General features: G+C 50.6%; 1 protein-coding gene across 2 annotated transcripts in view; it reads left to right on the plus strand.

Moving 5' to 3' along the window:
• The window catches only part of Asap3 (ArfGAP with SH3 domain, ankyrin repeat and PH domain 3), a 41,113-nt gene that overhangs the window by 13,280 nt on the left and 3,778 nt on the right, over positions 1-24,055 (plus strand). The window contains 20 exon segments of one of the 2 annotated variants that reach the window (NM_001427661.1): positions 9,370-9,442; positions 9,523-9,668; positions 10,497-10,571; positions 11,507-11,556; positions 15,966-16,077; positions 16,290-16,375; positions 16,906-16,981; positions 17,142-17,228; positions 17,397-17,506; positions 18,602-18,671; positions 18,921-19,008; positions 20,483-20,531; positions 20,644-20,831; positions 20,910-21,043; positions 21,194-21,288; positions 21,484-21,661; positions 22,867-22,952; positions 23,106-23,221; positions 23,766-23,833; positions 23,917-24,024. In NM_001427661.1, the coding sequence (NP_001414590.1) occupies positions 9,370-9,442; positions 9,523-9,668; positions 10,497-10,571; positions 11,507-11,556; positions 15,966-16,077; positions 16,290-16,375; positions 16,906-16,981; positions 17,142-17,228; positions 17,397-17,506; positions 18,602-18,671; positions 18,921-19,008; positions 20,483-20,531; positions 20,644-20,831; positions 20,910-21,043; positions 21,194-21,288; positions 21,484-21,661; positions 22,867-22,952; positions 23,106-23,221; positions 23,766-23,833; positions 23,917-24,024 (1,995 nt within the window). 2 annotated transcript variants of the gene reach the window in all.

The following is a 24,055-nucleotide window of genomic DNA, read 5'->3' on the forward strand; positions in this document are numbered from 1 at the left end:
AGAGGAGCTAAAGAGACGATTGGGAAATCTGGTGTGGGGGGTGTGGCGACACATGTTTATGACCCCAGACATGAAAGGCTGAGGCAGGAGGATTGCTATGAGGGTGAAGCCAGTCTGGGTTATAGAGTAAGACTCTGTCTCAAATGAGAAAGACAGACGAGGGAAGGAGAGAAGCAGGGGCGGGGGGAAGAGAGGAGAAAGGTAGAGAAAGGGCCCAACAGGGTCTTTCCTGAGCGTTCATGAAGCCTTGGGTTCACTCTGGTGGTAAAAGCTGGAGAATCAGAAGTTCAAGGTCAGGCTGGTTAAGAGAGGCTGGTCTGGGCTGGGGATTTAGCTCAGTGGTAGGCCCTGGGTTCGGTCCCCAGCTCCGAAAAAAAAGAACCAAAAAAAAAAAAAAAAAAAAAAGAGAGGCTGGTCTGAGGTAAGAGAGGAAGAGAGGCTGCTCTCATGACTGGCATCCTAAAAGAAGTTCAAGGTCATCGTCAGGGTACATAAGATCCTGCCCCTCCCTCCAAAAAAGGAAGGAAGAAGAACAAGGAAAAGGAAGGATGAAGGGAACTCCTACTGCTTGGGGTTGCCTCATGGATTCCTGGGGTGGGGGGAGGAAGAAAGGGCTTTCTCCAAGGCCTCGAGCCCATTGCTCTGCCTCCTAGCCTCTCTCCCTCCTCCCTCTGTGACATGGAGAGGCTAATGATTACCTTACAGCAAATGACTGATGGGAAGAGCAAGGACCTCAGAGAGCAGCTGTCCCAAACCCAGCACAGCAACCTTAAGTGGGGCAGTAGGTGAGGTGCAGGTTCCTGAGCCAGCCTGAGTCTGCATCCTTCCTGTTGGGTAATCTGCTCCCCAGAACTGGCTGTACTCCTGTCTCTCTGTCCTGCCCCAGGGACAAAGACGGATCTTCCGTCTCCTACCTGGGCATTGGCTGCAGCTGTCCTCAGAAGCTAAACTCTCTGTCCTGAGACCTTGTCAAATCACTGCCCTTGTTCACACCCTCTAGGACAGTGGTTCTCTACCTTCCTAAATGCTGCAGCCCTGTAATACAGCTCCTCGTGTGGTGGTGACCCCTGACCATAAGCTGATTGTTTCTACTTCATTACTGTAACTTTACTGCTGTTGTACGCATCTGATAGGGGACCCTAATGAAAGTGTCACTTGTCGCAAGCGACCCACAGTGTTGTGTTAGAATGGCGGCTCGTCGGGCAGATCATACCAGGTCACTTTCCACGGGAGAGGTTTATTTGAGCGGGGAGGACAAAGTGGGTGACAAAGAAGAAGAAGGAAAAAAGAGAAAGAAGGTCCAAGTGCCCTGTCTTTTATTTGGACCGTGCAGTAACCGTACGAAAGTGAGGGCCGGCAGGTGAGCATATGGCGGTTGCCATGGCAATAGATGTTCATGTCCACGGTTTGGAGGCTCGCTTCTGATGCCAACACACAGATTAAGAGTCACCATTTTAGGTTCTCCATGATTTGTGTGGTAAAACCCAAGAGTTGGGTTCAAGCTTGTCCCCTGGAATCTCTTGGCCTGGCTAAGGGTCTAGATTCTCCCCTTTGCACACATACCATGACTTCCTGGTGGCTGTAGTTTCCTCATCTATAAAACCTGCATTGGTGGAAGAACTCTGTCGGAGATGCGGGGTGAGCCTGGTCCTGGGAATAGACCCTTACGTGCAGTGACGGGCAAGTGTGTCCATGCGCTGCCCTTTGGCGCACCCTCCCAGCCAGTCTTCAAGGTGTAGCAGAGGCTTAGCTCTGAGCCTGGCGCTCACACTTCCTCCCTGGCCCTGTGAGTGCAGATGCTGGGGACCCCAGGCTGCTGCTCAGTTGCACCTGACAGAGGTGCCGACCCCTCCAACAGTCACCTCTCTGCTTTGCTTGGCCTGTGGCTCCGCATTTCCGGGTTTTGAAGATGCATCACTTCCTCTGGGTGGGTCCAGGGCTGCTCTGTGTGCTGGCCCTGGTCTTTCCAAGCCTCCTCAGCCCTTAGCAGGGTGTCTCACTTCTGTATTCACCTAAACTCTGAGCACCAGGGTCAGGGACAATCTGATACCCTCCATCCCCAGCACTCTTTGCCAAGGGCCCAGAGGGACTCACTGTGATTGAGGTGTCCCAGGATCAGTTTTCCAGGGACCCCCTCCATCAACCGTCAATCCTTGGTAGGGGAGCAAAGCAGAGGTTGCCCCTGGCTCTCCCTTCCCTCTCTGTGCCAGCTGCCCCGGCAGGGTCTTGTTAGCTTCTGAGCATCTCTTGGGATCTCGTGGATGAGAAACGATGGACGAAAAGCTAGGCATAACGCAGAGCAGCTCACAAGCACAGAAGCCACAGGTGCGGCTTTGTGCAGTTCCAGCTTCCATGGGAAGGGAGTGGCTTCAGCTGCTCTTCTCATCCTGTGGTGGGAGCTGGCAGCCCAGAGGGACTAGGGACTTGCTGGGAGTCACCATGCTTGAGACCAGTCAGGCTGGGGGAGAAGCAGTCTCTTCTCTACCTTGCATTCTCTGACTGACCTGACTTGTCCCCCCTGGGACCCTCCCACCAGGCCTGGGCCCCAGAGCCTCCCAGACTCCATTCTCTCTTACTGAAAGCTGAAAGGGGCCAGCTCGCTGGACAACTGAAGTCACTGAGCAAGTTTCAGGTTGCTGGAGCAGCCCTCAGCCCTGCTCATTGTGAGAGCCCCTTTGTCTCCATTAATTTATTTGCTTTGTAGAAATTTTCGAGCCTACTCTTAGCTTACTCACCCGGTTTCAACAAGCATCTTATTCTTTTATCCTCCAGCCCCCAATTTTTCCTTTTTAACGAGACATTTAAAACATTGGCAGGAAAGTCAAGATGGCAGACTCCATTCTTGCTATGCGTTGTCAGTCCATACCACCAACCTGCCTCTGTCTCTCTCTCTCCCTCCCTCCCTCCCTCCTCCTCCCTCCCTCCCTCCCTCCCTTTAAGACAGGGTCTCACTAGTAGACCAGGCTGGCCTTGAACTCACAGATCCACCTGCCTCTGTCTTCCAAGTGCTGGGATTAAAGGCATGCACCTCTATACCCAGCTTCCATTAAGATCTTTTTTAACAGAGTGAGTTTCTGTGATCCCACCCACTCACCCACCCAGCACACACTGTCAGCTTTTTACATGGGTTCTGGGGATCTGAACTCAGACCTTCATGCTTGTGAGGTGAGCGCTTTACTTGACTGACCTGTTTCTCAGCCCCCAGTTGTTCTCTGAGACAAGCTTTCGGTATTTGGCCCAAACTGTCCTCCTCAGTTCCCCAAGTACAGAGATTGAGAGTGTGTACCATCATTCCCAGCTACAGTTCATTTTTAAGAATCAGGAATTGGGGGTATGGAGAGATGGCTCAGTGGTTAAGAGCACTGACTGCTTTCCCAGAGGTCCTGAGTTCAAATCCCAGCAACCACATGGTGGCTCACAACATCTTCTGGTGTGTCTGAGGACAGCTACAGTGTACTCACTCTACAGTGTACTCACATACGTAAAATAAATAAAAATCTTTAAAAAAAAATAAGTCTAAAAAAAAAAAAGTACCAACTGCTCTTCCAGGGGACCCAGCACACACATGGCAGCTCACAACTGTCTGTAACTCTAATTCCAAAGGATCTGTTGCCTTCTCTGGTCCCCTTGGGCATCACATACAAGTGGTGCACAGACATAGGCACACATAATATAGATTAAAAACTATCGGGCTGGAGAGATGGCTCAGCGGTTAAGAGCACCCGACTGCTCTTCCAGAGGTCACGAGTTCAATTCCCAGCAACCACATGGTGGCTCACAACCATCTGTAAAGAGTTCCGATGCCCTCTTCTGGTGTATCTGAAGACAGCTACAGTGTACTTATATATAATAAATAAATAAATCTATAAAAAAAAAAACAAAAAAACAAACAAACAAAAAAAACTATCAGGGCTCAGATAGAGTTTATGTAATGTCGCTTGAGATATATCTTAAAGACTCTTAAGATTTCCCTTCCGGGGGCTAAGGATGTAGTTCCAGGATAAAGCTCTGCTTTGGCATCAAGACCTTGGGTTTGGTCTCCTGCACTGCAACAAAAGGGAAAAGCCTAAAATGTCCCGTTTTCTCAAGTCTGTACAGTGGCGACCCTCCCAGCTCTCGGGAGGCAGAGGCAAGAGAATCTTTGAGTCTGAGGCCAACCTGGTCTCCACAGAGTTCCAGGACAGTTTGAAAAACTGTCTCAAAAACAAACAAAAAACGTTCTCTAACCCCCCCCCCCCAAATCTGGAACTTTCTGTAGTTTCTGTATTATTTGCTGAATGTGTTCAGTGTAATTGGGTTTGGGCATTCAAATAACTAATCTAATGAGCACGTTTCATAGCTAGAACATGTAATTTAACGTCAGTGAACATCAGTCAAAGATCAAAGGAGCCAGCGTTCACCACCTCGCAGAATGGCTCCTCGCAGCCAGCAATTGTTGCCGCTGCCGGGTTAGAAGGCTGGCAAAGGTTGGAAGGGAGGAACCCAGGCGAGCTTTGAAGGAGACCAGGGATTGGATCGTTGAATGCTGGAGCCATACGCAGTCTTAGAGGGCGACTGAGTGTGTTTGTGAGACTCTTCATTTCTTTCCAGGTCTTTCCTGGGAGAAAGTGAGAAGATCTTGTTTTGATAAGGGTGACTGCAGAAATGCAGGTCACGGGTCTCGGACCTCCAGGGTTTAGGCTACAGGGAATGAACCAGGGAGTTAGGATCTAGCAATCTGAGTTACATGAACTTAGGCAACTTTGTGGGTCTCCATCAACCTGTCTCTGCGGCCTCATTCCCAAGCAGAATGCTGACGTGCCTACGTAGTGTGGTTTTACTATTCTTAAGAATAGTAAGGGCTGGGGGTTGGGGATTTAGCTCAGTGGTAGAGCGCTTGCCTAGGAAGCGCAAGGCCCTGGGTTCAGTCCCCAGCTCCGAAAAAAAGAACCAAAAAAAAAAAAAAAAAAAAAAAAAAAAAGAAAAGTAAGGGCTGGAGAGATGGCTCAGTGGTTAAGAGCACTGACTGCTCTTCCAGAGGTCCTGAGTTCAAATCCCAGCAACCACATGGTGGCTCACGACCATCTGTCATGGGATCTGATGCCCTTAATATTAAATCTTAAAAAAAAAAAAGTAAAGCTGGGTGTGGTGGGCCGCGCCTTTAATCCCAGGGCTCAGGAGGCAGAAGCAGGTGGATCTGTGCCTTTAAGGGCAGCCTGGTCAGTGGAGAGTTTGCCGTGTAGAGCAGGGGGTCCTCAAATTCAAAGAGATCCACCTGCCCCTGCTGCCTGCTGGGGTTACAGGTGTGCACCGCTCACGGCTGGTTTGGTTTGTCTTGCTTTCTTCTTATTTTAAGATTTTACACTTATCTATTCCGTGGGTGCACACATACGCAGGTGTGCAAACGCGCATGTCCTGGGATTCGTATGGAGGTCAGAGGACAACTTGACAGAAACGTTCTCTTCTTCCACCCTTGCAGGCCCCTGGCTTTGAACTCAGCTCACTGGTCTTGGTAGCAAACCCATTTACACACTGAGCCATCACCCTGTCTAGGTTCTGGTTCAGATCTTTCCCTTAGTCTGTTATGGGAGGTGGCGGTGGGGGTGGGGTGAGATGCCTCTGGACTTTGGTTTTTTCAGTCTGAGTGTTACAGGTAATGGGTTCTATGTTCTGTGGCTTAGTCTCTCTAGAGGCGCCCTCATGGTCTGAAGCAAAGAGTAAGTGGTCCATCCAGCTCCCGATTCAGCTGTAGGCTATAAGCAGGCGTTTACAGGTCGAGGGTTCCTGAGAGCTCTCTCAGCAGAATGACACACCCAGAGCCAGTGGGAAAACTGCTGTGATAGCCACAATGGCCACTGAGATTTAAAAATGGTGTCTGGGCCTGGTATTATCATCCCCCCAATGGAGTGAAATTCAATCTACAGCTCCCAGGGCTTTCTGCCGCTTTGCTGGGTTGCCATGGTAACCACAGCTGGCACTGCAGAGGCACAGGGGTGAAGAATGGGTACCATTGATACATCCCGACCCAAGAAGAGGTGCAGGCAGAAGACCTTTCTAGGCAGGGCATCTGGGCATGGCCTGGTGCTGCCATCTGTGGTCTTTTGCACAGGCAGAAAGCACAGGCTGAGAGCCAGAGTGGTGGAGTGTGTGTGTGTGTGTGTGTGTGTGTGTGTGTGTGTGTGTGTGTGTGTCGGGTGGATGAGGGGCACAAAGGACAATGCCAGTAGTTGGAACTCAGCCCTTTTCTTGGGGTGGGCAGACTGGGCTGCCTGAAGGACTCCACTGGTCTTCCAAGTTCAAACATCTCTTTTGTGCTGGGTTTCATGCGTCTTTACCCAGTGCCTGTGTAGGTTTTTGCCTAAAGGCATTGGCTCTTAGTGTTGAGAGAAATCTAGATGGCCACCAGTCCTTAAATTTCATGTATTTATCTGTCTGTTTCAGTGTATTTGCGAGTGTGTGTGTGTGCATCTTTTAGAGTGCACACATCAAGGCACATGTGTAGAAGTCAGAGGTCAGCTTCAGGGAATCAGTTTTCCCCTGTCACCATGGGGGATCCAGGGATCTCTAACTCCGGTCATCAAGCCCATGCACAAGCACTTTTACCTGCTGAGCCATTTTGCCAGCCTTTGCCTGTCTGTTCTGATCTAGAATCCAGGGCCTCTATCTTTGTAGCACTGAAGTCCCTAGGTTAAGTGGTAGAGAGCTCAAACCCTTGGGAGGAAACTCTTCCTCATTTGGGAACATCCTGTTTGGGCTGAAGTCTCTGTCTCCCTGACTTCCACCTCTTTGTTCTAGAATCCCCTCCAGGATCGTCCAGACCACTTCTGTTCTCCTTTCTGCAGAACAGGCTCCAGAGTATTAGGAATTGGGAATGGAGGACTGCTGCCCACTTCAATTTCTTAAGTCAAGTTCCCTCTTTCCTTCCTGTTCCCTGCCTGCTTTCTAGGAGACAGTGAGAGACCTTGTGGAGATGTTGGAGCTGGGGTTGAGGTGGACATGATTTGGGGCCACAAATCAAAACAGTGCTCTTGACTCTGGGTCTGCTCGATGTGGACAGAATATCGACTCTGGATGTAACCCATCCTGGGCTAAGTTCTGACTCGGCCCCTGTTTATGACTGAATAATCTAGACATTTTCCTTCCCCTTCAAGTGTAAAATGGTCATGGTGATTCCCTGCTTCCTGTGTGTGTGGCTGGGATCTCAAAGTCCGCTGGGCACAGAGCATGCGCAGTGTGACAGATGCTGGAGCCTAGACCCTCCGCTCCTGATCCTCCGCTGTTGTTAAAGGGTTCCTGGGAGGGGTTGGGGATTTGGCTCAGTGGTAGAGCACTTGCCTAGCAAGTGCAAGGCCTTGGGTTCGGTCCCCAGCTCCGAAAAAAAGAATAGAAAAAAAAAAAAAAAAAAAAAAAAGGGTTCCTGGGAACTCCTCTACCTTTCCCTAAACACCTTCCCTTCCCAGGCTGCGCTCAGAAGTTCCCCCTTAATACTTTTTTCTATTTTTTTTTAAATTGATTTTTCAAGACAGGGTTTCTCTATGTAGCCCTCCCTGTCCCTGGAACTCCCTCTGTAGACCAGGCTGACCTCAATCAAACTCAGAGATCTGCCTGTCTCTGCCTCTTGAGTGCCGGGATTAAAAGTGTGCTTCACCAATAATCACTATTCCTTAATATCTCTCAACATCAATGGCCTCAACTCCCCAATAAAAAGACATAGATTAACAAACTGGATACGCAATGAGGACCCTGCATTCTGCTGCCTACAGGATACACACCTCAGAGACAAAGACAGACACTACCTCAGAGTGAAAGGCTGGAAAACAACTTTCCAAGCAAATGGTCAGAAGAAGCAAGCTGGAGTAGCCATTCTAATATCAAATAAAATCAAATTTCAATTAAAAGTCATCAAAAAGGATAAGGAAGGACACTTCATATTCATCAAAGGAAAAATCCACCAAGATGAACTCTCAATCCTCATCTTCGATTGGTTTATATACAAGTGTGCAATTTCTAGGCTTGAAAGTAAAATGATGCTATCTGGTGCTGGATAGAGGAGCCTTATTTTTTATTATGGCAGCTTGCTATTTTTGTAACATGGTGATTTGGTTGAACACAATAAAGTACAGTAGTAACTGAAAAAAAAAAGTGTGCTTCACTATGCCTGGCCCCAGATTTTGTTTTATTTTAATTTATGGATATGTGGATGTGTATGCATCGGCCACCTTGTGTAGATACCGGTGGAAGCCAGAGGAGAGAGAGCTTTAGATCCCCTGGGGCTGGACTGACAGCTGATCATGAGCCTTCCTAGGTGGATGCTGACTCAGAGATGAACTTGGGTCCTGTATAAGAACACCGTGTGCTCTTAACTACCGTATCATCTCTCCAGGCCCCAGAAAGGACTATTTGGTGCACGCTGAGGAATGATGGGAGAATATTCAGTCTTTGTTTCCTGTAACAAAGCCATTTTGTTTCTGAAAGAGCAGAACACTATGTATGTACAGTAAAAAGTCCCTGCAATTCCCAACATGCAGGAGTCTCAAGTGTGCACCAAGGTGTTCCGCTGTCGATACTGTGAGGTGAAACGGCACTGTGTAAGGTGCTCATGTTGTATGTTCAGAGCCAAGGCTGCAAAGAAGTTGTTTCATAGAGCATGGGTGAACTCTGCTAGAAATACTTCAGATTTGAGGGCTGGAGAAGTGGCTCGGTGGTTAAGAGCACTGACTGCTCTTCCAGAGGTCCTGAGTTCAATTCCCAGCAACCACATGGTGGCTCACAACCATCTGTAATGAGATCTGATGCCCTCTTCTGGTGTGTCTGAAGACGGCTACAGTGTATTCATATACATTAAATAAATAAGTGTTTAAAAAAAAAAAAGAAGGGTTGGGGATTTGGCTCAGTGGTCCCCAGCTCCAAAAAAAAAAAAAGAAAAGAAAAGAAAAAATACTACCTTGGATTTGTGATACGCTTGACCTTGAATTAATTTGGGGTCATCACATCTTCAGAAATATTTTACAGTTTCCGAGTCATTTGCCATCCACACATTCAGTTCCATGACCCATCAATTCAGAAGCCTCGGTTAGGTTAGCCTGGCAGCTCTCCTATGTCACGTATCTCTGAATCTCTTGGTTTATATAGCTCTGGTCGGCACTAGGTTGGTGGGAAATCTGTAGTCTTCCTAGAGTGGCTTCATTATTTTGTGACTTCTGTGTGGTCAGGCAAAGAGGATCAGTTTACAACTGGCAGGAGGAGCCCAGCAAGTTCTCTCTCTGTATGTGTGTGTGTGTGTGTGTGTGTGTGTGTGTGTGTGTGTGTGTGTGTGTGTTTGGAGGGTCAATTCCTGAGGTCAAGACCTTCCTACCCAGCCCCTCTGAACCTTGAACACTTTGCCTCTAGGTCCTGGAAGGAGACCAGGCTATCTTACAGAGGATCAAGAAGGCTGTTCGTGCTATCCACAGCTCTGGTCTTGGTGAGTGAGCCTGCCTAGGGTCCAGGGCCCGGGGCCTAGCCAGACCTGCAGCCGACTCTGAGAGCCTTTCCTGTCTGCAGGCCATGTGGAGACCGAGGAACACTACCGAGAGGCTGTGGAGGCCTTGGGGAATAGTCACCTGTCCCAGAAAAGTCATGAGTTGTCCACTGGCTTCCTAAATCTCGCTGTGTTTACCCGAGAGGTGGCCGCCCTCTTCAAGAACCTGGTGAGGCCCCCAAGTCTGCCTTCCACAGTCACAGCAAAGCCAGCCTCTTGATTAGCTTCTAGGATATATTTATTTTTATCTCATGTGCGTGTTTGTCTGCATGCATGTATATGCACCATGGGTGTGTGTATCTGGTGCCCTCAGAGGCCAGAAAAGGGTGTTGGATCCCTGGGAACTGGGATTACACATGGTCTTTATCCACCATGTAAGTGCTGGGAACACTCAAAGCCCTTACCCACAGCACCATCTCTCTAGCCAAAACCCAGCATCTTAAGAACTGACCAGAGGGCTGGGGATTTAGCTCAGTGGTAGAGCGCTTGCCTAGGAAGCACAAGGCCCTGGGTTCGGTCCCCAGCTCCGAAAAAAAGAACCAAAAAAAAAAAAAAAAAAAAAAAAAGAACTGACCAGGAAGAATCAGTTGTGACCCTTGATCTCTGACCCCCTGACCTGAAATTTCTGTACAGTTCTGACCAATCTTCACCATTTTGTTTTGAGAGTGGTCCCACTGCCTGCCTCAGCCTTCTGAGCGCTGGGATTACAGTCTGCTGTGTTCCCACTCCGCTCCCTTTCCCAGTGTTGTTTCTAGCCTTACTTCCCTCTGCCCTCCTCTGCTTCACCCAGGAGCAAAGGGGGTCCTGCAGCAAGGCAGGGAGAGCCCCATGCAGGACTGGAGCAGTCCAGGGAAGGCACTGCATTCTTTACCCCCGTCCCCCTCCACCCCTTTGTCTCTCCCTCTCCCTGCCTCTTAGAGTCCTGTGGCTCCTCTTTGGCTCCTGGTATTTCCCCAGACCTTGATCTCCACGGGGTGGGGGTCTCTGCTTTTTGTAGGTTCAGAACCTGAACAACATCGTCTCCTTCCCGCTGGACAATCTGATGAAGGGGCATCTAAGGGATGGGCGACATGTGAGTGTCCACGTGGGACAGAGGGGTCTGCGGAGGGGACAGTGGATGCAGGACTGGCTGGGAGGAGAGGCCAAGTGAGGGGCTGTCTCTGCAGGAATACGGCCTTTGGATCAGCTGGAGGGCCTGGAATCTAGGTCATGAGTAGAGTTTGGCTCTGAGTCCTCACCTCTCCCAGCAGGGTAAAGGCAGACATGCTGAGACACGGAAGGTCCACAGGCCAGGATCCTCAGTGTTCTGTTGCTGCTCTGGCAGCTCTGAGTCCATGCAGAGAGGTCCTGTGAAAGGAGGTGGCAGAGTCACCTCCCTGAGCAGTCTGCCCCACAAAGCTTGGGGAGGAACTGTCCTGGTCCGAGTGACACCATCCTGGGAACCTCCCAAACCAGACAGATGACTTTTTTTTTTTTTCTCAGAAGAAGTTAAGGCTGTCTAGAAGGGTGTGGAGAGTTGAGCTGGCTAAGGCTCAAGCATCCGGCCCAGGCAAGCCAGGCCAGGGGTCAGCTGAGTCTTACTGGTTTGCCGGATGGCCTTAAGGAGACTTCTCAACCATTCTGTGAATTCATAGAATTCCTGGTGGTGTCAAATCAGGCAGAAGAGATTGGTAGGATAAAATCCGGGTGGTGTTTGACCTTCATCTTCCAGCCTTCATCCTCCACAGCCCATGACAAGACTCACAGCAGAGCCCAGAGGCTGGCTGCACCCCCGGCTAGACCCCACCACACCTGACTGGTTCTTGGCAACTCTGGGGAGAAGCGGGGGTGGGCTGAACCTCAGGAAAGAAGTTGGTTTGGCGTGCTAGTGTCAGTTGGAGAACAACATAGCTAAAGAGTGGGGCCCCTCCCAAAAAAGAGTGGGGTCCCGCTAAAGGCAGCAGAGCATCCTATTTATCCCAGGGTCCATGCTTCCCTTTGGGCAACTCATTCTTTTCTCAACTCCAGGATTCCAAGAAGCATCTGGAGAAGGCATGGAAGGACTATGAAACCAAAGTGTAAGTGACCTCGGGAGGGTGACTTTCAGGAGAGCATGTTTGCATTGGAGAAGGAGGGAGACTTTGGGTTGTGTCACTCAGGGTGTCTGGCTCTTTGGAGCCTATAGTCAATCCTGGCTGGGTTCTGGGTACCGTGCTGCAAGACAAAGGACCACAGGATGCTGCCCCCAGTGACCTGGTCTTGTGACGCCCATGTGGACAAGATATTGCATCCTCAAGATAACTCAGCCCTGAGGTGTATCCAGAGCTTCAAAGGGACAGAGTTGTTAGCTCAGGGGCATGCAGCTGGGCAGCAGATAGGAGTGGCAAACATTGGGTTGGACATAGAAGAGGAGGGGGGAAGTACCTAGGCTTCCTCGTGCTGTCCCAGGGACAGAAGAGGTTGTGGCCTCCAGCGGCCAGCCTTTCCTAAGCAGACTCCTTAGGCTCCTTCAGGTTCCGGTTTCAGACTCTGTATTCTTCCTTTGAAAATGTGTTTTTTCTTACATTGTGCTAAAGCAGAAATATAATCTAGAAAATACGGTGAAGTTAAAAAAAGAGAGAGAGAGAGAGAGAATTTGCTCAGCATGGTGTTACACACCTATAGTCTTCGATAGGCAGGAGGCTGAGGCAAAAGTTGCTTGGTTCCCTGGAGTTTCAGGCCAGTCTGGACAGTAGTGAGATCCTGTCCCATCACCTACACACAGAAAAAGAAGGAAAAAGTTTAATCATCTTTAGGAGAATATGAGGGTCACTTTGTGGGGAATGTGTTTGTTAAAAAAGGTCGGGGGGGGGTTGGGGATTTAGCTCAGTGGTAGAGTGCTTGCCTAGGAAGCACAAGGCCCTGGGTTCGATCCCCAGCTCCGGGGGGGAAAAAAAAAAAAAAAAGAAAAAAGGTCGGGGGGCATGGGCCTGGAGAGACAGCTCAGTTGTGCTCACTTTGCAAGCATGAGGTCCTAAGTTCAATTCCCAGAAGCCACTTAAAAAACAAACAAAAAACAGCCAACTAACCAACCAACCAAACAAACAAACAAACAAAAAAACAACCAAAAAGCAGGGCAGAGGTGCTGTGGCGATGCTCTCCTATAATTTCTGCAGTGTGCAATAAGCGGGGTCAGGAAGAACAGCTTCAGAGCCAGCCTCTGCTACATGGCTAATTTGAAGCCAGCCTGGGATATGTGAGACCCTGTCTCAGAAAACTATAAAGCAAGGTGAAGTAGGGAGAAACTGCCAAAGCATAGGAGAGAAAAAAAAATCTTTAATCCCCAGGAAGGAGACAATATTTTTCCACCATGAAATGTGTTAACAAGACTGAGACCAGAATAACCATATTGTTGTGTGATCTGCTATTTTTATTAATAAATTATCATGCAGAGCTAGGAGCGGTTATGTATACCTATAAAGTCGAACTTGGGAAGGTGAGGCAGGAGGATTGCAAGTTTGAAGTCAGCCTGGTATACAGAGAGACCTTGCTCAAAATGGGCTGGGCCTGGTGGCTCGTGACTAATCCCAGTATTCTGGGATTCAGGTGGATCTCTCTGAGTTTGAGGCCAGCCTGGTCTACATGGTGAGTTCCAGGTTAGCCAGGGCTCTATAGTGAGACCCTGTCTCAAAAGCAAGTAAACAAAGAGGGGACATAGCTCAGTGTGCAGGGAGAGTGCTTGCCTATCGCACTCAGAGCTCCAGGTCCAATCCCCAGCAGAGTATAACTGGGTATGGCACAAACCTGTCATTGCAGTACCCAGGAAGAGAAGACAGGAGGGTGAGAAGTTCAAAGTTACCCACCCCTATTCATAGAGTTTGAGGCTAGTCAAGGATGCATGAGACCCTGTCTCAGAAAATAAAGAAGCCAACATTGAGAGCATCTTTCTGCACTAGTGTAATGTCCTCAGACGACGGCAGCAGTTAGCTGGGGCAGGTGTGCCAACATGCACATTCTGCTCTGTCACGGGGGAAGCATCCTGGGAACTCAGTGTTCGCTCAGTGCATAATGACCTCTGTGGGCCGGGTTCCAAAAGGCAGATGCTGAAGCTTTTATTGCCCTTCCGTCTCCTAGAGCCACGAACACCAGTCCAGGTCCAGACTGAAAGGTCACACCTCCACCTTATAGCCGAGAGCTCAGAGCCTCATCCTGTCTGGGATGTCGTGTGGCCATCTGCTCATGTTAGAGATCCAAAAATGGGCAGCAGAGAGACAGGCCAGCCTTCTCTGAATGAGTCGCTGAGGGAATCATGTGACCCTCTTTCCCCCTTCATCCTGTAGGGCCACGTCTACCAAAATGGACAGAGCGACCTTCCCTTACAGACCTTCCCAAGCAGCTCTGCCTGGGAAGTTTCCTAAGTTTTCTTCTAGAGAACTCTTTGTAAGATTTCAAAGGTGTGGTGGCACCTGCCTTCGATCCCAGCACTCAGGAGGCAGAGGCAGGTGGATTTGATTCCCAGCAACCACATGGTGGCTCACAACCATCTGTAATGGGATCTGATGCCCTCCTCTGTCGTGTCTGAAGACAGCCACAGTGTACTTATATAATTCTTAAAAACAAAAAACAACCAGTGAACTAGATTGTTGGGGGGAGGGCGGCAATGGGGGGAGGATGGGGAGGGGAACACCGATAAGAAAGGGGAGGGGGGAGGGGGATGTTTGCCGGGAAACCGGGAAAGGGAATAACACTCGAAATGTATATAAGAAATATTCAAGTTAATAAAAAAAAAAAAGAATAAAAAAAAACCAAAAACCAAAAAACAAACAAAAACTCCAGAAAAATTCAACAAGTATTCATTTTCCATCTCTGTGCAAGAACTGGGGAAGGCCCGAGAGGTGGAAGCCCAGAGCTCTGCGTTATCTGACACAGGCAGTTCCTCTGACCAGCTTTTTTATTCCACGTGTAATATTTATTTATTTATTTATTTATTTTTTGAGCTGGGGACCGAACCCAGGGCCTTGCGTTATTTTTATTTTTTAAACATTTTATTTTATGTATATGAGTACTTTGTCGCTGTCTTCACACACACCAGAAGAGGGCATCGGATCCCATTACAGATGGTTGTGAGCCACCATGTGGTTGCTGGGAATTGAACTCAGGACCTCTGGAAGAGCAGTCAGATGGCTCTTAACCGCTGAGCCATCTCTCCAGCCCAATATTTAATTTTATATATATTTGTGCTCAAGTGAGTGTCCATTGTGTGCATGCGGTATCTGTGGAGATCGTCAGGTTGCCCTGAACTAGAGTTACACATGGTGTGAGCCTCCATGTCGAAGCTGGGAATTGAACCTGGGTCCTCTAGGAGGAGTAGTCAGTGTTCTTAACCACTGAGCCATCTCTCCAGCCCTGGCTTGTGGTCTTGAGCAACTTCCTTGTCCTGGGTTTCAGCTCTATCACCCTGACTGTAAATTCTAACAAAGACAGTGTGGCTGTCTCTAGATGGTGGGGACTAAGGTCAGTGCTAGCATCAAATGGATCTGGGTTCAGATCCCACCTCGGCCACTTAAGAGCTGTGTAACTAGGTCAGGCCTCAGGCTTCTCATCTGTACAGTGGAGTAAGTGTGTGAAGGCCTGTTAACAAAATTAGCGGGTAAAAATAAGTCAGCTTGAGGATGTGGCTCAGTCGGTAGTGTGATTGCTTGGCACACACAGAGCCCTGGGCTTGCTCCCCAGAACTGTGTAAAACCTGGTGTGATGCACACCTATGATGTCGGCCCTTGGAAGGTGGATGCTGGAAGGTCACAAGGTCAAGATGATCTGATGCATAGTGAGACCAGACTGGGCTACTTAAGACCCAGTCAGTTAATGCTTATGAAGAGCTTCCTTGGTGGGGAACTCTTTATACTGTTACCAGGTTCACTTGCCTGGCAGCAGAAGGTCATCCCCAATTCATAAGTGATAGACAGACAGACAGACAGACAGATCCAGCATCAGGGTCCCCACCTTATTGGATCCTCCTGGTTTGTACAACAAGAAGAGACATCCCTTCTAGCTAATCAGAATGAGTCATCCATTTGACTCAATCCCTATGGCATACAATCTTCTACCTTAAAGACCCAGAAGCTTCATTGGTGGAAACCAGGCCCCCAGTGGTCCTGCCTCCTCCACCTAAGGTATCCTAGGGTCTAGCCCTCATGCCCAGCCCTAGATTACCCCAAGCTAATGTCTCCGGCTTCCTTCCAGTCACTGCACAGACATCGCTTTCTAAGCTGCTAGGACAAGGCCAGGTCTCTTGTTTCACTTTCCTGTCTCCGCCTTGATGTGATTTGTGCCTTTTCCCCCATGACCCCCTGGACTCCCCAGACCTCCCCACCCTCTCTTGTCAGCCACAGCACATACATGGCACAGGGAAGGGATCTGTCCCCACACACATGGATCCACGGTAAGGATGGTGGGTGGCATAAGTGCTGGTGAAGCATCTTCAAATGTCTCTTTCCCTGTGATCTAGGGCCAAGCTGGAGAAGGAGAGGGATCGAGCCAGGTTCCCAGGAGGAAGCCACGGGGCGATGTCCCAGGACACACAGCGAGAACGACGAGTCTTCCAGCTGCACATGTGTGAGGTGAGGTGCAGAACCCGCAGTGAGGATGTGCTGGGTGTGTTTCCGGTTTGCCTCTTCCGAACGCTCAGGGCAGCAGTCACGGGCCCTAGGGCTGGCCAGCTGGCCTGTAGGATGTAACCAAGGTTCAGTAATGGGTAAAAGGATTAGCCCTGAGGCAGGGAACAAAACCAGGGTCAGTTCACGTCACACTTTTTTGTCTTGTCCTTTGCCAGTACCTTGTCAAAGCTGGAGAGAGCCAGGTGAAGCAAGGCCCAGACTTCCTGCAGAGCCTCATCAAGTTCTTCCACGCCCAGCACAAGTCAGTCTCTCCTCCGCCTCCACCCTTAATGCTTTGGGGAACAAGACAAAGCACCCCTCTGGGGTTTGGGGCCCTCCAGGTCTCTCTATGTCTGGACCTCATTGCAACAGTGTTTTACACAGACGCCACTTTATTTTTTTATTTTTTTATTTTTTTTGGTTCTTTTTTTTCGGAGCTGGGGACCGAACCCAGGGCCTTGCGCTTGCTAGGCAAGCGTTCTACCACTGAGCTAAATCCCCAACCCCCAGACGCCACTTTATAAAGCACTCACCATGGTTCGGGCACTAAAGGGGTTGGGTATGGCGATCTCACTGATCCCCTAGGCCCTAAGCAGATGCAGCGTTTATCCGTATTTTACAGATGGGGAAACTGAGGCCCACTTATCAAGCTCTTGAAACTAGTCAGTGAGAGCTGAACCTCACCTCTGCACACCCGCCCTGTTCTCACCCTCAGGCCGCAAGCCAGGGGTGCCCTGTGGGACCCATCTCCTTCCCTCCCTGATCCCTTATTTGGCCTCTGGCTTTTCTTAGCTTCTTCCAAGATGGCTGGAAGGCAGCTCAGAGTCTGTCCCCGTTCATTGACAAGCTGGCAGCCTCGGTCCATGGGGTAAGTCCAGCCTGTCCCTTAGTTGTGAAGTCAACATCCCGCCCCCCCCCCCCTGCCTTTCTGGGAAGCTGTAAGTGTGCAGAGCTGGCTCAGGTCAGAGGGAGGCACTGCCCCAGCACACTGGATCAGGCTCTCCCTGCACCATCTCCTCTGCCCATAGCTTAGGCAGGCTCAGGAGGAGGAACTGCACAAGCTCACCCAGCTCCGAGACTCCCTCCGTGGGATGCTGCATCTGGAGAGCAGAGAGGTCAGGCTCTGACCCATCCACCACACCCTGGCATATGGAGGGAGGGAGGGAGGGAGGGAGGGAGGGAGGGAGGGAGAAGAGCCCCCAAGTGTTCCCCAAGGAGCAGTGCAGCACGGGGCTCTTCCCTCCCAGACACCCTGAAGTCTCCTTTGCATGTCTGAGGGGCAGGAGCACCCAAACCGGAAGAACTCAGGGGGCGGCTACAGCATCCACCAGCACCAAGGCAACAAGCAGTTTGGGACTGAGAAGGTGGGCTTCCTGTACAAGAAAAGTGATGGGTGAGTGACTCAGAGAGCTTAGGCAACCTGCCCAAAGACACACAGCTAGGAATGAAGGTTGTTCTTACAGTCCTGCGGACCATTTTGTACAGTCTGATAGAATACAATTATCCAAAGGTCACTAAAGGCTATTCTTCAAGAATTGTAGCAACAAGGCCATGCCTGGCACATGCCTTTAGTGCCAGCATTTGGGAGGCTGAGGCAGGGGCTTGCCATGAGTTTGATGTCAGCAGCAGTTGAGACTTAACCAAACAGTAAATAGACTTTCATCCTGGACTCAATGCAGTATACTCAATACACCTAGACGTGAAAACATCGACTATGCCTCGCTTCCTGGTGTTAACTTTTTATTTTAAAAAGGGCCCAGTGACATCGCTTAGAGGGTAAGGGTGCTTGTGACATGCTTGACCATCTGAGCTCAATCCCTGGAGCCCACGTGGTAGAAATAGAGAACTGACTGTCTTAGTAACTTTTCTATTGCTGGGAAGAGACACCATGACCAAGGCAACTTATGGAAGAAAGGGTTTAAAGGAGGTTTACTGTCCCAGAGGGTGAGTCCAGTGACCATCATGGCGGACACCATGGCAGGCAGACTTTGGTAGCTCAGAGCTCACCCACAAGCACAAAGCAGAAAAAGAGCTACAGGGGAAGGGCGCAGGCTTTTGAAACCTCAAAGCTTCTCCCCCAGTGATACATCGATCTCCTAAAGGATCAAAAGGCCACACCTCCTAATCCTCCCCAAACAGTTCTGCCGCTGGGGACCAAGTGTTCAAACCTAAGCCTGTTCCAGCCTCTCAGGTCACCCTCTCTCCCCATCCGTGTGCTGCGGCGTGCTCACACACAACACTTGTGAGGTTGTGAGTTGTGTCTCTTCTATCAGACAAGATGCCCTCAGGGTACCAGAATCATCTTGACCCTTAGAGTGGGGATTCCAAAGCACTCGGCTTTGCCCCATCATCCTGGGAGCTTCTTGAGGGCAGAGAGTGATGAGGCACAGTGGATGGGAAGGGAAGGGGAGGTGTTGTGTATTCTTGTTCTCAGATGCAGGGAGATTAGATGTCAGCCACTGGACATTGTTTTTCTGTCCTTCTTTAGGATTCGAAGAGTCTGGCAGAAGAGGAAGTGTGGAGTGAAGTATGGCTGCCTGACCATCTCACACAGCATGGTGAGAGCTCTCCCGTGTTCTGAGCAGACAGGTGCCAAGCCCTCCCTCTGGAACAGGCCTCTAATCTTAGATAACGGAGGATTAGGGATCTCTGGTAGGAGGAAGGATGGTATCCAGAGGCTCAACTTAGGATACCCATCCCCTCCCTGGGAGGAAAGGGTCTTTCATAGTTATTTAATAGATAAGGAAACAGAAGACTCAGAGGCCCAGAGGGGTAACATGGGGTCCTCTACCCTCAAATTTCCACAGGTCAACAGGCCCCCAGTGAAGTTGGCCTTGCTGACGTGCCAAGTGAGGCCAAATCCTGAGGATAAAAGGTGCTTCGACCTGGTGACCCGTGAGTAGTCCACAGCAGCCCCACATTGCTCCTCCTGAGGGGCCACAGCCCCGGCTCTAAATTCAGTCCCTGTGTAGCCCTACAGACCAGGGGCTTGGTACTTCATAGGGTTTCACCTCTCAGCCCACCGAACATGAAACACACCCACCTCCTGTATACATTAAGTGTGGTGGTTGTGTAGAACACATTCGAACGGTTCTGGCTTATCTGGCTGTTGAAACTGGTTTATTTATTTATTTATTTATTTATTTATTTATTTATTTATTTATTATTTTTGTGTATGTGTGTGTGAATCTGGGGCTATAACGCCAAGCCTCAGGAAAGTAATTGCTGGCCTCTTTAGGACAGGAACAGCTAACACTGCCTTGTATCCATACATCTCTGGGCCCAGTGCTGAGAACCATATAACACTAGGCGTGCTGATGCACATCTGTAATCCCGGGATGGGAATCAGAAGTGCAAGGCCATCCTCAGCTACCAGTGGACTTTAGGCTAGCCTGGGTTACATGAGACCTTGTCTCAATTTTTTTTTTAAAAACGCTCTTGTCTTCAGGGAACCCTCTTAATGAATTGTTTTTATTTTATGTGTATTGGTATTTTGCCTGTGTGTGTGTGTGTGTGTGTGTGTGTGTGTGTGTGTGTGTGTGTGTGTGTGTGTTGGAACTGGGGTTCCAGAGAGCAGTGAGCTGCCTTGTGGGTACTGGGATTTGAACTCAGGACCTCTGGAAGAGCAGCCAGTGCTCTTAACTGCTGAGCCGTCATTCCAGACAGGGAACCCTCTTGGAAGGAAGGATTGAGAAGGGGATCCAGGGCTCTTGGGGCAGGGGATGGGAGTGGGGGTTGGATGTCCAGAGGAGGGAAGAGTGCATAGAGCCCCTCAGAGGACTTGAGCTGCTATAGGGAATTAAGGGCTGTTTGAGGAGAGCATTTGTGTTTAGCCTTGAGAGACACAGAGACTGTAGCATTTAAGAGAGGGAGGGTCTGGGGAGGAGGCTAGCAGGGCAAAAGTCATGGAAGCGGAACAGATTCCCCACCCAGTCTTACAAGGGACTTCACACAGGAGCAGCAAGAGGTAAGGCCTGGGACTGCCTCTTAAAGGTCTGGACCCTGTTCCCCGATAGTAGGGACCCTAGAGTGATTGGAAGCAGGGTGCAGTATGGTTTAGAGCCATAGACAGGGCAGCCTGGGAGCTGGTCGGGAGCTGGTCGGGCTAGGTGAAGGGAGACAGGAAGGAAATGGAAACCAGAGTGTGGTGGTTGCTGGAGGTGAGGGCCGTGCTGTGCTTGAGCTGGGGCCCGGTGCAGTGCACTGAGCCTGGATCATGCAGAGAGCCTTATCCCGGTCCTACTTTGGAGATGACGAATGAAGGTGGTGGTGACACTTAGGAGGGCCTGGTCTCTGGGGCACACAGACATTTGTCTTGGGGAGGGCCTGCAATATCTGTGGGCTTGATGCCCTCTTCTCTCCCCCACAGACAACCGTACGTACCACTTCCATGCAGAGGACGAACTGGAGTGTGAGGCGTGAGTGCCCGTGCTGGGCCATCAGTGGGGTGGGGGAAGGGCAGCGCATGGGGCAGGGAACTTGGTCCACACCCAGTCTCCTGTCGGCAACCCACCCATTCCATCTGCACAGATGGGTGTCTGTGCTACAGAATAGCAAGGACGAAGCACTGAGCAGCGCCTTTCACGGGGAGCCCAGTGGCGGCCAGTGGTCTTGGGGCACCAGACTGGATACGGAGCCCCACGACTTAACCAACATGCTCGTCGCGGAGGTGAAGAGCAGGCCAGGGAATGACCATTGCTGCGACTGTGGGGCTGCAGGTCAGCGGTGGGGAAGCTTTGGTGGGAGGCCTGGAGCAGGGACTCTGAGATGTAGACTCCAACTGGGCTCCTCTGCAGACCCCACGTGGCTCAGCACCAACCTGGGCGTGCTCACCTGCATCCAGTGCTCCGGTGTCCACCGGGAGCTGGGCGTGCGCTACTCCCGCATACAGTCGCTCACTTTGGACCTCCTGGGCCCCTCGGAGCTGCTGGTGAGAGCGGATCAGGGGTCAGAGAAAGTGTTAGGGGTGTGGGGCGGGGCTTAGGGAACTGTAGGGAGGGACTAAACTTTGAAGGCTGACCGTTGCCAGGAGCTACATCCTAACGTGATTTTATCCGCTGACTCCCACTTCTGCCTCCAGCTGGCTTTGAACATCGGAAACTCCCACTTCAATGAAGTCATGGAGGCCCACCTGCCCTCCCACGGCAGCCCTAAACCCTCTGCTGAGAGTGACATGTAAGGATAGTTTCAGAAGGTGGGGTTTGCTAGCCCCCCAGTTTCCAGGGACTGAGAGGGATCTGGGGTCAGAAGGCTGGGGAGAAGGGAGCTCTCTGACCCAGATGTTTTAGGACAGCAGACTCACCTGGAGGGTTGTTCCATTACTATGTGGAAAATTTTCTGAGATCCCGTGATTGTCTATTGTCTGGGTAGGAGCAGCCGCAGGAACTACATTGTAGCCAAGTATGTGGAACACAAGTTTGCAAGGCGTTCTACACCTGAGCCCCAGAAACTACGGACAGCCATTTGCAGCAGGGACCTCCTGTCCGTCCTGGAGGCCTTTGCCAATGGGCAGGACTTCGGACAGCTGCTGCCAGGGCCTGATGGGCAGGTGAGAGCCCCTCCGGGGACCACTGAGGAGCCCTATTTCCTCGTCTATAAAATGGGTTAGCAGTAGCCTTGGAGATGGGGAAGGTCAGGACTGACCAGATAGTAGTGAAAGCCAGTGCATTTTGGTGATACGGTCTTGAGGGAGGGAGGATTTCATCAGCAGGATTCCTGCTACTGATTGGATATTTAAAACTGGGCGTGTACCACTGGAAGGAGGCCTTAGCGGTTAAAAGCACTGGCTGCTCTTCCAGAGGACTGACATTCAATTCCCAGTGTTCACACAGAGGCATACAGACTCCAGTTCTGGGGGATCCAATGCCTTCTTCTGCCTTCTGTGGACACAGTATACGTGTGGCATGCATACATGGACAAAACCATGCATGTGAAGTTGGGAGGAGGGGAATGAAGACAGTCTTTTAAAAACAAAACAGCTGGATGTCACAGGCTGGGGCAGGTGTAGTTCAGTGCCTGAGCATGGTGAGCCTGCCTGGGAGGCCCTGCAATGTCTCCTAGCACTGAAGAAGAGTGCCTTGTCTCTGAACTATACAACTGAAACCTTCATGGGCCACCCAGTGGGTAGTGGGGGCTTAGCACTTGAGTGAGCTCTTGGGTGAAAGTGGGCAGCACAGCAAGCTAGAAAACAGGAGCCCAGAGAGACCTCAGTGGGAAGTGGGAGAAAAGGGGAGCCCCAGGCAGATTAAGATTTGGGAACCAGGGGGTTGGGGATTTAGTTCAGTGGTAGAGCCCTTGCCTAGCAAGTGCAAGGCCATGGGTTCAGTCCCCAGCTCCGAAAAAAAGAAAAAAAAAAAAAAAGATTTGGGAACCAGGGCTGGAGAGATGGCTCAGTGGTTAAGAGCACTGACTGCTCTTCCAGAGGTCATGAGTTCAATTCCCAGCAACCACATGGTGGCTCACAACCATCTGTAATGAGATCTGGTGCCCTCTTCTGGCCTGCAGTCACATATGCAGGCAGAATGCTGTACATAAAATAAATAAATAAATCTTTAAAAAAAAAAAAAAAAGATTTGGGAACCACTGAAGGAAGCCACAAAGGACAGCCTGGGCCTTCCCTAATGTGAGGGTCTGTCCAGACATCTCATCTCTTGGGGTTTCTAATGACATCACAGTCAGAGATGTTAGGGCAACAAGGGTTCAAGAGGGCAGGTGATGGAGGAAACTTAGGCGCGTGTGTGTGTGTGTGTCCAGGCACCTGGAGAGCTTGCCTTGCACTTGGCCATCAGAGTCGCCAGCCAGGCTTCCCTACCCATAGTGGACTTCCTCATCCAGAATGGGTGAGATGCTGCCTGCTGCCTTCAGCGGCCTCCCTGATTCCCACTCCCTCCCTGTCTACCCTCTCGCTTTCCCTGCGACTTTGACCACCCCACCCCACCCTCGCCGCCTGCCTGTTTCCCTCCCGGAAGCTCCCTGCAACTCCTTCCTCCTAGTGGCCACCTGGATGCCAAGGCTGCGGACGGAAACACGGCCCTGCACTGTGCTGCCCTCCACGGCCAGCTGGACTGTCTCAAGCTGCTACTGAAAGGGAGAGCGCCCATGGGAGCAGGTGCGGCTTGAGGCCTCCCCCAGACTCCTCCCTGGCCACCGAGTATGGGGTGGCCTTCACAGACCACAGCATTGGCAGCGAGCACAGCCTTTGCAGGCATACTCTGCCCTGGCTTGCTTCTGCCCTCTCAGGGGTGGGGGTTGTCATTCATTTCTAGAGTCTCCGCTTCCTCACCTATAAAATGGGAGTTTCACAGAGCTAGTGATCCTGCCAAGAGGTGTGGATGGAGCAAAGTAAATCCTCGCTGAATCTGGGTTCTAGTGATGTCATCGTTACCTGCTCACTATACAGCATGTGTCTGGTCCCATGATAAGGGATCAGTACTGTTGATCATTGAACCTCACAGCCTGGACAGATAGTTTCGAGTGCCACATCCCTTTAATAGATGGGACCATTAAGACCCAGCGGGGACCAAGCAGACCACCTAAGACTACACAGGAAGTCAGAGAACCAGTTTTCATACTCAGACAGTCTGATTCCAAGGCCTGCTAAACTTCAACATCCCCTTGATTCTGACCATGGTCCCTGGATTTTCCCTTCACAGTAAATAATGCTGGAGAGACAGCCCTGGACGTAGCCAGGAACAAACAGCACAAGGACTGTGAGGAGCTGGTGAGTCTGAGTGGCGAGGCTGCCCGACAGCCCTCCCTCAGCCTGGCGGCCCTCTCTGATGGGCAAGCCTTTGTCTTTGGCAGCTGGAGCAGGCACAAGCAGGGACGCTAGCATTCCCTCTCCCTATGGACTACCACTGGGGCCATTCCATGGATCACGGCTTTGACAGTGAGGAAGAGGAGGAAGAAAAGGTAGGCTTAGCCTCTCCCCCTCCTTACTGCA

This window comes from Rattus norvegicus, chromosome 5, assembly GCF_021556685.1.
Source record: "Rattus norvegicus strain SHRSP/BbbUtx chromosome 5, alternate assembly SHRSP_T2T, whole genome shotgun sequence".
Classification (NCBI taxonomy): Eukaryota; Metazoa; Chordata; class Mammalia; order Rodentia; family Muridae; genus Rattus; species Rattus norvegicus.